Source organism: Phyllobates terribilis, unplaced genomic scaffold (genome assembly GCF_046119375.1).
Source record: "Phyllobates terribilis strain yellow unplaced genomic scaffold, ASM4611937v1 Scaffold_3__8_contigs__length_932513732, whole genome shotgun sequence".
In the NCBI taxonomy this organism is placed as follows: domain Eukaryota; kingdom Metazoa; phylum Chordata; class Amphibia; order Anura; family Dendrobatidae; genus Phyllobates; species Phyllobates terribilis.
Window position 1 is genome coordinate 103570455 of NW_027362763.1, and position 12064 is coordinate 103582518.

The 12064-nt window shown below is 43.6% G+C and overlaps 1 protein-coding gene across 1 annotated transcript; it reads left to right on the forward strand.

The window, feature by feature from the left end:
• The first annotated feature begins 1265 nt into the window (after positions 1-1265).
• Positions 1266-3459, forward strand: LOC141258479 (serine/threonine-protein kinase SBK1-like). Its single transcript, XM_073673472.1, has 3 exons — positions 1266-1338; positions 1709-1911; positions 2686-3459. Exons 1-3 carry the CDS (start codon positions 1266-1268, stop codon positions 3457-3459), a joined length of 1050 nt encoding a protein of 349 aa, XP_073529573.1.
• Positions 3460-12064: the final 8605 nt, after the last annotated feature.

Consider the following 12064-nt stretch of genomic DNA (forward strand, 5'->3'; position numbering starts at 1 on the left):
GGTGCGGGACCGCTCCCAGCACATAGCACCGGGTGTCAGCTGCAGCAATCAGCTGACAGCCGGTGGCGATCTCGTGCGCATAGCCTGTTTACGGGCAAAATCGCAAAAGGCGTACTAATATTTACAAGGCTCTTAAGTCCCAGGGCGCAGGTATGTATTAGTATGCCTTGGGATTTTAACGGGTTAAAAACAAATATTAAAATCACTTTTCATTTATTTTTCTTTGATTGGCAGAAAGAACAATACATGCAATTTTGGCATTTTGTTAGTTTGTGGATGCTACGGTATACATATTTTTATAATTCATACATATTCATATAATTCAAGTGCTGCACATATAAAAACTAGCAGAATTGCTGCAGGGTTGTCTTCCTCCCATTTCTCTCCATAAATTGTTACTAAAAGTTAGGTAATAGGTTTATGTACGCCAAAATACTGCCCCCGACCAATTCAACTCACCCTGAAGAAACAAAAAAAGATCACTCACGAGCCCTCATACAGACAATTTTTGAAAATGGAGCCGTATTAAGGCTTCATTTTTTGCAGGACAATATTTAGTTTTCAGAAATATCATTTTCTGACCTTGAGATGATCACTTGTTTTTTTTTGTATATTTAAGCTTAAAAAAATAATAATCCTACAGCAAACTTTTACTACACTGTTGATAATACTCTTCATTATTCAGTGACTTTGCAAAAAATATAATTTTTTTGTGAGTGTAGTAAGACATTAAAAACTATATAAATTCCACAATGCCCAATTAACCTGCAGAATATCTTACCTTGGATGACTGGGGTTCAAATTATGGGACAAATTGTAGTTTCTACTGGTGCCATTTTTGGGGTCAAAAAACAAAAACTGAATTGCTGGATTTTTATGATGTGGTTTCGCTTTATTCCATACAGTGCATGGTCTGAAGAAAAAAAAAAATGCAACTTTGATGTCACTGGTTATATTGGAGGTGCTTCTAGGATTCGCTGGTATCTCCAGGGTTCCGCCCTGCAGTATGCATATCACATGTGCTAGGAGGACTCACAAGTCTGCAGTCACACAGAGTGACTGTAGATTTATCATTCTAGACTGGACAACCACTTGTAGGAAAATATTTCTTTGTTCTCATCTGGTTCTGAGAGCCTAAACTGTCTATAGAGCTGTACGAGGACGTGTTTTTGATAACAGCCTTTATTATTTATTGGTACCTTTTTTAAAAACAAATATTGAAATCACTTATTTTTTTTTTTTTTGATAGGCAGAAAGAGCAATACATGCAATTTGGGCATTTTGTTATAGTTTGTGGATGCTACGATATAAAACAGCAACCCATCATTATCCGTGATCGTACTGCAGGGTTGCCAATGAAAAGTTCAAGGAAAAACAAAAATGTGTCAATCCATGTGCCTCTAGTACACCTGACAGCTGTATATAAGGGGTTAATTTGCTAGGATCGGGGAGAACACCAGTACTAGTAGCAGGAGCCGGGCTGTGTATATATCAGTTACAATCCTGCAACCGCTGCATGCTACAGATTCTGTACTACTGCGATCAGCATGACAAATACATCAGTCATGGAGCAATAAATGACCTCAACTCATGACGGATATACACCTCATGGAGCTAGGGGGTTAAAAGACCAATATTTAGAGTGATGCCCATTTTTTACAAATTATTTTGCTTTGATAATTTCAATTATTTTTTCTTTTAAATTAAGGAAACAACGTGGCCCTTAAATTGATGAAGAAAAAACAGACAAAGCATGAAAATTTCCTCCAGGAGCTTTGTTTGTCAATCCACCTATCAGGTCACGAAGGGATCATCTCCACCCTCCCCATTTACGTGGACTCGTATGACTACTACGTCCTGACCCAGGAATTAGCCCCTGCAGGAAAACTTCTCTCGCTAATAGAACCTGGTGTAAGTATTTCAGAATCGCTGAATGTTTTTATATATTCAACTATGTAAAATTATGGGCGTATTGTTTTGAAGATGCTCTAAAAATGTGCGGTCAGGAATGGCGTTTCTTATTTTATTTTAAAGCTGATCTATACTCCTAGAAAAGTGTTCTCCAACCTGTGGCTCACTAGATCTTGCAAAACGCCTTACTTGCGCCTTTTAGCACATTAGTGTTTGTGGTTTTGTATAGACTAGAATGTCATAAGTTTGAAATTCTATCCTAGAATAAAAGTTCCATTAGAGTTTTTCTTTATTTCACCACCAGATGGTAATCTGTAATGGATGCTCTTTTTGTGTAGCAAGATACTTAGCAGTCACCATCTTCTGCTATTCCTAGTGCCTTTCCGATCCTCTTCTGCACCATGTGACCAGGGTTGTGACTTCCTGGATCACTCCAGTGTTTACTGGGAGAATAGGAAGTCACTTCTCAATGCATGTCTGGGAGACACAGAACAAGGCTCTCAGCCTTACATCAAATAAGTTAGCGATTGTTAGTAGCGACTTCTAACAGCGAGAGTTGGAGGAGATTGAAGAGAAGAGGGGTCAGAGCAGTACCGGAAACCGTAGAATACTGCCAACCATAAGAATTGCATTACAAACAGGGAACATATATTACAAATATCGGATAGTGAATAAAAGGAAAATATGGGGATAATGTACCACTCTGGTTTTTCTAAGTTCATACACGTTTTCTAGTTTAGAGAGCAAGTTTCTAATGGTTCTCTACTTTTCCAGGTTGGAATTCCAGAAGCGATGGTGAAGCGATGTGCACTACAGTTGACCAGAGCGCTAGAATATATGCACGATCAAGCACTGGTGCATAGAGACCTAAAACCAGACAGCGTGTTAATCATGGACAAAGACTGCTTCCATATTAAACTGAGTGATTTTGGCCTGACACAAGCGATCGTTACTCTGGTGCCATCGATGTCATTCATCATTCCCTTCATGTTCCCAGAGCTCTGTCAATTGCGATGCCATGAAGTTCTAGTATTGAAGCCAAGTATTGACACGTGGGCCTTTGGTGTCCTTCTTTTCATTGCATTTACTGGATATTTTCCATGGGAAAGAGCAGTAGAAGATGATCCTCTTTTCCAAGAATTTATCTACTGGCAGCGTTTTGAAAACCATACTGCACCTCCAGGACACTGGACCAAATTTTCCATGAATGCTCACGCATTATTTCATGGTCTGCTCTCTGAAGACTCCACCACCAGGAGTCCAGTGAACATCATCATGAACTATCTTGACTTTCCATTGGGAGAAGATGATGTGCCTGAACATTCCCATGAGATTGTTGTAGATAATGTTGACATGGAACATTGGGAGAGCGAATTCATCATCATCGAAGGAGAAGATGAATATATTGTGGTGGAGAACCGAGGGGACATCGAGTGCATCATCATAGGCGATGCCTCAGAAGAAGCCATTTCTGGGTCCAGTGATGCAGTGCTGATTTTGTCAGACAATGCCAACCTTGATTTGGGAGCTGAAGTGGAAACCATTTAGGTCTTATGAGGTAAAGATGAAATTAGCTCAAAATCTTTCATGGCACTTATTTGTATTGGCTTTTGATTTGAAAAATGACCACTGGTCTTGCGTGTAAAGGTCACAATGCTGTTTTACCAAGGGCGTAAATATGCACCTTTCCATGCGGAAAAGTTTAGATGAACATGAACCAAGTAATGTTTATGGCTTTTAATCATCATTTATTTTAGCAGTTTTATTTGAACCAATGTGTACAGCTCTCTATGAAGATATGTACATGATCTCTCAGCCTGAACCAACAGTTCTTCATCCATAAATCTGAATTTAAATTCTTGGATGAGAACCCAACTAACCTGGGTGGGGCTTTCGGTGAACCTGATAAGACCATTAATCAGTTAAATCTCTATTGGATTTATTTATAGATTTATGGTCTTCTTGCCTTATGGCCATACAATGATCTATATCCTTTCTAATAACTCTATTCTTGGCAGAGATTTTTATCCATCTTCAAATATATATTTTTTATACATTTCATATTCCTGTATAACCAATTATAAGTATCCTACATTTTGTCATTGAACAATAGTCTTAATAGTCTCTTTTGTCTTAGCACCAGAATCACCAGTTTCTAGACAACAATGGAGGCAGCGTTTCAAGCCCAGGAGATAGACATCTGAGAGTCTTTTAAAAGGAGTGCCAATGGACGTCTGATCAAGTTCTACTTACACAAATGAAAAGGTATGTGAGCCCTGTCAGTGAAAGTGCCAATGATAAAGCCCTATGCTTAAATTTATATTCATTCTAATATAAGAAAACCATACATGGCAAAGTGGTTACGTTTTTGTAATTGAAAGGAAACTTGTCACAAAGTTTTCTTGATTAAACCACTGATGTTCTGCCATCTTACTTGAGAACACTGTACTTATTGCCCTGATATATACTACCAGAAGTCACTCCTGATGTCTCATCTGGGTGGTGCTGCAGTGCTGAGGAGTACAGGTGTGAGGGCTGTGAGTATGTGCATCCTGCCTTGGATAATGTCTCACTTGGCACAGCTCCCACTAATGTCACACCGAGCAGCAGGTCTAACAAGGAAGAATGACTCCAGAACTTCAGTACTGCCTTGGTGACCGGCATAATGGTTTATAGTTTTAACATGAAGTGAAGCATATCCTCACAGTTCTCTATGAAAATCATGTCAATTTATTTTTGGATCATTCAATGAACACTATAAAAGTAAAACCAACGTTTTTTTAATTTTATTTTTTCCAACCATTTTCATCTCACTTATAGTCTGGAATGACCCCTTTCATTTTACCTTACAACATTCTAAGAAATATAAAAAAAACATATATAACGCATCTAAAATTAAACAAGCCCTTATTTGTAGACAAGTAAAAACTATTTTCTTTTATTGTCATGGCATACAATGAGATTTGTGCTTTCTATAGATCCGTATATTCAATAAATCACACATTAGATTTCCCCTTTAGATGAATCTATTAACAAGCAGAGAACCCGTTTACAGGATTTCTACCTTATATTTGGGCAACAGTAGAGACAGTTGCAAAGAAATGACCTTTAACACCAAACCATCATCTCATTTATAACAATTTTATATGGTATATTTACTGCTTTTAGTTTTGCCCCTTCACAGACCATTATTCAGGACAAGGCCCATATTCTGCCTAGTGTTTCTATTTGTATTAATTAATAATTTTCTTTTAAATCTATAAAAACGTCAACCTAAAACTGATGAATGACAAATCTGGAAAATGTCCTCCATGATCCATGAGTGTTCATCCAGTTTGTGTCCCATCTACCTGTGAAGCTACAGAGCCATCATCTTTATACCCCTCACCTATGGAGTCTGATGACCATTACGTTCTGACCCAGGATGCGGCTCTTGCAGGATCCCTTCATTTTCTCTTAGAACCTGGTGTAAGTATTTCACAACCATTAAGTGTTTTGAATAGTTCACTATAGAATTGTCCGTTTTTGTTTTTAGAGATATTCTGAACAAGTCTGCTCAGGAATGGGGTTATTTAAAGAAATTTTAGTTTTCTAGACTAGTGGTCTCCAATCTGTCTCCAGTATTTACATTTCTCTTTGCATGTCCTTTTGGTGTGCCAGGATCAGTGGTCTGGTGAGGACAATAGAGCTTTAGTTGGGGGGGAGGGGAATCAGTTTCATAAATCATCTCCACAATTACTAAATTTAGAGCAAATATCCTTCTTAATTAGAAAATGTGTCTCTTGTTTTCTTGTAGTATTCCAGGTGGGAATTCCAGAAGTGACGGTGAAGTGTTGTGCGTTACCGTGTTCTTGATTATATGTGCAGTAAACCTCTGGTGCAGACAAAGCCAAATTTAAAGTGATCCTGACAGCTGACACATACTGCCCAATCCATGGGCAGCACATATCAGGCACAAGCTGTATGATCCCAGATGTGCATGTTTGACTCTGAAATGTTGTGGTGTTTCAGAGAAAAACTGACTTTCAAAGCCGCTGAAAAGTGAGCTGCGCAGATGACTAGTCGCTCAGGTGGCTTCTTCCCACCCGCTGCCTGTGACTGCTTGCACATGCATATAGGGAGAGACCTATCAATTCAGGGCAAATTGGGGGGGGAAAGCCACCGGGAACAAACCTGTTTGACTAGTATACAGTTCATCTCAGGCCCCAGTGGATTTTAAAGTAGGTCTGAAATGTCGCAGTATTTCAGAGTCAATTATACCTGACTGATAAGTACTGCCCGTGGATGTGAGATCAGACACTGGCTTTATCAGTAGTGTTGAGCCACCCCCGTAGTGTTCGAGTTCGGTTCGGTTCGTCGAACACCCGTGTGTTCGCCGAACTGTTCGTCGAACACCTTCGAACACCGTTAAAACCAATGGCAGGCAAACAAAAACACATAGAAACACATAGAAAACACCTTCAAAGGTGTCCAAAAGCTGACAAACTGCTCAGAAGACACAACTAACACATGGAAAAGTGTCAAGTACATATAGTCATGAGAAAAGAAAAGAGGTGGAGGAGTAAAAGGAGGGGGAGACACAAATATAGACATGTCATGCCCTTCTAAAATCCAAAAAGTGAGAAGCCGACACGTTCAGTCCGCTCCTGCCCTTGCCACCTCCGTGTCGCCAGGTTTGTGCCAGAGCCGCGGTGAACCCTGACGGCCAGCCCCCCTCTCCCAATACTGGTGCCTGTCCGCTGGTGGGTCGAGCGAGCCCCCCTGTGGTGGAGGCAGCTCTAAGATTTTTAATTTAAATTGTCTCTCTAATTTGAATGAATACACTTTAAATCCATTTACAAGGATCTAATGGAGGGCAAGTCTCATGCCAGCAGCCGCGTAATTCCAGCTCCAGTAGCGTCCACTAAAGCTGCTGCAGTTAAAAAGCTTTTATAAGGATCGAGCTCGGCTGTCCACCGCAAGGCATCCTACTGCCAGTCCCAGCCCCTATGCCTTGGGGTGCCTCCTGATGCTCTTCACTGAGTATCCCGTGGTCCCGAAGCATTTCCTTTGAAAAAATTAAGTGTCCAAACTACAGGTGGTGTAGCTTGCTTAACAGCCGGGATAATCCGCTGACTAGCAGACACTGCTACTAGGCACAAAGTATTTCCTGGGCTAGATGCAGTTAAAAATTTGTAATTAGATACTCTCGTTGGATGATGAGAAAGCATTCCATATAGTCTCCTGGCACGCCATATATGATTCTCTTAAAAAGCTTGGGGTATGGGTCTAAGGGACCCTTTTATAGCCAAAATCACGGCCCTGTATCACAATATGTCACCTAGGCTGAAGATAAATGGAACTGTAGCACCCTGAGGGCTCGGTTTCTACAGAGGTATTGCACCTCACCCAGAGGTGTGATATCTCACTCTCAGGTAAGGATGGAGTGTGGATCAGGACCCGACACCTGCATGCATTACACCACATTGCCGTGGGGCAGGGCGACCAATATGCCTCTGAGATGGGCACGACAGTCCCTGTCCCTGGCTGTAGTGGGGGGAGGGAACACTGAGGAAGGGGAACCCTGTAGTGCAGGAGCAGGGAGGAAGCAGTTCCTGGGTGCATTGAGAAGGGAGTATAAAAGGTGGGCACCATCTTAGTTCAGTGCAGAGAAGTCTGAGCAGAAGTGGCAGTGAACAGGGGCTCTGCATGAGCTCTGCTCCGGAGGCGGGCCTAGTAACAGAGGCCCAGCCCTGGAAGAGGGAGAAGGAAGGAAGAGGAGCGGAGAAGGCTCCAGGAACGAGGAATGAAGGGATCCCAGGGGTGCGGACGGGCGAGTCGCCACCGCACGCCCGAATCCACCTGCGTGGAGGGGTCAGGCCAAAGGGGGAGACCGGTCCCTGAAACTAGTGGAGGCAGGAAATGACCCTCAGCTAGAAACCGGAGGCTCTGCCATTTTATGTGGCGCAGCCCCTCGCTACACCCGCTAGGAAGGCACCACATAGGGTCAGGGAAACTGGCGCCAAGTTTACCAAGAGGAGGCCCGAGGCAGCTGGACAGAAGGGTTGGTAAGAAAGGCCATTCAAAGGACACACAAAGGGGGTCCTGTGAAGCGCTCCAAAGTTATCTGGGAGTTGTCTGAGCCCCTCACCTGGTGAGCACAGTACGACGTGGGCAGCCGTTACCTGCAGACGTGGTCTGGATAATAAGAACTGTGAGTAAAGGCCCTGGACTGCATCACTGACTCCGTGTCGTTACTGCTTCTGCCCTGCACCATCACCCCCATCCTCCGCATACACTGCCCTGAGGCTATACTCCTCCCGTGGGGAGCTATGCTACTCTCTGCTGCACCCACAACACCAGCCTCAGCGGTCTGCCCTGCAGCGGCGGTTCACTCTGACCGCAATCCACGGGTGGCGTAGTCGGACATTTAAACATCAAAACCACATAAATAGTTCCGCCACTGGTTTGACCACCCTGAGCCACGGAACCGGGTCGCCGCCACGAAGACTACAACCACCAGCATCCACCAAAAAGGGTCCGGCTCCGGGTGTCCCAAGGCCCAGGGGGTGCATGAGAACATTTTCATCACCTTTCACAATCACCAATGGGACAAGGCAGGGATGTCCTCTGTCCCCTCTCTTATACATCCTAGTGACGGAGCACCTGCTCTCATCAATTCGCCATAACCCCAATATTAGGTGGATTGAGGTGGGAGGCACCGAGTACAAGTGCTCTCTATTTGCTGATGATGTCCTAGTATATATCACTCAATCACATATATCCATCCATGCTGTTATGGCTGAAATAGATCACTTTGTTACATGGTCAAATTTTAAAATCAATGCAGCGAAGTCTGAGGCCCTCGATGTCTCCCTCCCCAAATCCATATAGGATTCCATCCAGTCCAACTTTCCCTTTGCCTGGCCCTCACAGGGTATCAAATACTTAGGAATTCCTATTCATAGAGACCTCTCCCATCTATGTTATCTTAATTTTGGGCCCTTTATTGAACAACTCCATACAGACCACGGGTGGCAAGTTAGAACTGTAAGATTCACTACGTGAACCACTGGTGTTTTGTGGAAAAGCACATGTACACTGTGTTCCAAATTATTATGCAAAAAGTGTTTAGGAGTGATAAGGGAAGAATTTGTTTGTTTGTCAGTTAAACTCATTGATGGTGATGTGTGTCAGGGCTCTTTATATCACTGTAAGCAATTGCAGACACCAGTGCTAATTAGTTTGGCAGGTGTGTCCAATGAAAGGCAAGACTACTTAAGAAGGCTCTCTCACATTATTCAGCAGCCTACATTTTCTGCCAAAATGGGAAAGAAAAAGGATGTGTCGGCTGCTGAGAAGCAACAAATTGTGGAGTGTTTAGGTCAAGGCATGACTACAATCAACATTGTGCGATGATCAGGATGAAGTGTCTTGGCAATCAAGAAGTATGTAGCTGATTCACAGTACACACGTGTGCGTGCTGATAAGGGCAAATTGAGGACTCTTTCCTACAGGCAATTACGTCAGGTTGAAAGAGCAGCGGCAAAAAAGCCTTGTCATAGCAGCAGACAAGTTTTTGAAGCTGCTTGTGCCTCCAACGTCCCCCGAACAACAAGATGCAGGGTCCTTCAGAGGTTTGCAGCTGTGCATACGCCATCCTGTCGACCTCCTCTATCCACTTCACACAAGCAGAAACGGCTCCAGTGGGCCAAACACTACATGAAGACTGATTTCAAAACTGTTTTGTTCACGGATGAGTGCCGTGCAGCGCTCGATGGTTCAGATGGATGGAGTGGAGGATGGCTGGTTGATGGACACCCCACGCAAACACGGCTACAGCGCCAACAAGGAGGAGGTGGAGTAATGTTTTGGGCTGGAATAATGGGGAGAGAGATTGTCGGCCCCTTTAGGATCCCTGAAGGCGCTAAAGATGAACTCCATAATGTATGTGGATTTTCTCAAACAGCACTTCCTGCCATGGTTCAAGAAGAAGAACCGTGTATTTCACAGCAAGATCATTTTTCTGCATGATAATGCACCATCTCATACTGCACATAAAACATCTGCATCTCTGGCTGATATGGTCATAAAAGGGGACAAACTTATCGTGTGACCCCCATGCTCCCCTGACCTCTACCCCATTCAGAACCTTTGGAGCATCATTAAAAGGAGTGTCTATGATGGCGGGAGGCAGTTCACATCTAAGCAACAGCTCTGGGAGGGTATTCTGTCCTCATGCAAAACAATTGAAGCAGAAACCATCCAAAACCTGACAAATTCAATAGACGAGAGAGTTCAGAAGCTCCTTTCGAACAAGGGGTCCTATGTGAAAATGTAACATCACCTAGAATAAAGCTTTGAGTTGAAAACTGTTTGATTTCAGTTTCTAACAACCTGCTAATGCTTATAATTTCAAAAATGACCATTTTTTTGGTCTTTATTAAAATGAAAAGGTTGATCGAAAAGTTTGGGGGATCTAAGAGTGTGGCAACCCAGTAGTCATGATTACTTCGAATTCTGACAATATGAGGGTCATGCTGCAGGTAGTGCAGCAAGAAGGCACTTATGTGTCTTGCGCATCTCGGAGCCCCAAAATTATTTTCCGGGCTAGATGCAGCTAAAAATTATTTTTAATATTAAATCTGGTGGAGCTTATTATAGATGGCCTAATAGGATCAGTGCTGCACACTGCTACAAAGCCCAAATTATTTTCCAGTCAAGATACAGATAAATATGATTAGTAATTTGAAAGCTTAAAACGGTTGGTAGGGTGATTTTAAACAATCATCAAGCTTTTACTCTCCCCAGGATGACACAGGGGTAGAAAAGTCGTTTCGGATCCATGATTTGTTCATCTTTATGAACGTGAGTCTGTCTACATTATCAGTGGAGAGCCGCGTGCGCTTATCTGTCAGCACACCACCAGCAGCGCTGAACACACGTTCAGACAGAACGCTGGCTGCGGGGCATGACAAGATCTCCAAGGCGTAAGTGGCTAGCTCCGGCCATTTATCCAGATTGGAAGCCCAAAAAGAGCAAGGGTCCAGTGACACAGTCGTGGCTTCAATGTTTACTTGGAGATACTCCTGTACCATCGTCTCTAGGCGTTGACTATGTGTCAGACTTCTTGTCTCCTGTGGCCTTGCAAAGGATGGGCTAAAAAAGTGGTGAAATGATTCCGCAAAATTGATGTTACCAGCAGATACTGTGGTTCTGTTACGGTTTGAGTGCTGAACACTTGACGGTCCCACGGTTGGCAAGTTGGAACTGTGAGATTCACTACGTGCACCACTGGTATTTTGTGGAAAAGCACATGTAAGATTCTGCAACAGTCTCTGCTGATACTCCTGCATGCGTGCATCCCTTTCTATGGCAGGAATAATTTCTGCAAATTTACTTTTGTACCGGGGATCTAACAGTGTGGCAACCCAGTAGTCAGGATTATTTCTAATTCTCACAATTCGAGGGTCATGTTGCAGGTAGTGCAGCAAGAAGGCACTCATGTGTGTTGCGCATCCAGGAGCACCAAGTCCCTGTTGTGTTGGTGGCGAGGTAACAATCATGCTTCCTTCCTCTGTCCTCTCCCCCCAACCTCGCACAACAGAAATGTGATCAAGGTCTCCCTCATCTGATGAGTCTTCCATCAGTTCGTCCTCCACTTCTTCCTGGGCTCCTGCACCTTCCTCACTAGTTTGGCTGCTACCATGCGCCCTGGTAAAACCATCTCCCCCACCCTCACATGCCTGCCGCCTTGGTGCTGCCGACCGTCTGGACCTTGCAGATGTTAGCCCTTCCACATACAACTCCTCCTCCTCTACTTCCTCCACCTCCTCTTGTGCCACCACCTGACTCCGAATTCTGTTTAACATGTGCTCCAGCATGTAAATCACCGGAATAGTCATGCTGATAATGGCATCGTCAGCACTAAACATCTTCGTCGCCATTTCAAAACTGTGCAGAAGGGTGCATAGGTCCCTGATCTGAGACCACTCCTCCAGCGTGATTTGCCCCACCTCTGAATCTCGTTGGCCCAGGCTATACGTCAGAACGTATTGCACCAGGGCTTGTCGGTGCTGCCACAGTCGCTGCAACATGTGCAGAGTTGAATTCCACCGAGTAGGCACATCGCATTTTAGCCGGTGAAGTGGCAGGCCCAACGAATTCTGTAGAG

Excerpts from the sequence above, each read along its gene's own strand:
- LOC141258479 (XM_073673472.1), top strand. The coding sequence starts at position 1,266 with ATGCAATTTGGGCATTTTGTTATAGTTTGTGGATGCTACGATATAAAA. Across the intron at positions 1,339-1,708 it reads ACCCATCATTATCCGTGATC|GAAACAACGTGGCCCTTAAA; the intron begins GTACTGCAGGGT and ends TTTTAAATTAAG. Across the intron at positions 1,912-2,685 it reads TCTCGCTAATAGAACCTGGT|GTTGGAATTCCAGAAGCGAT; the intron begins GTAAGTATTTCA and ends CTACTTTTCCAG.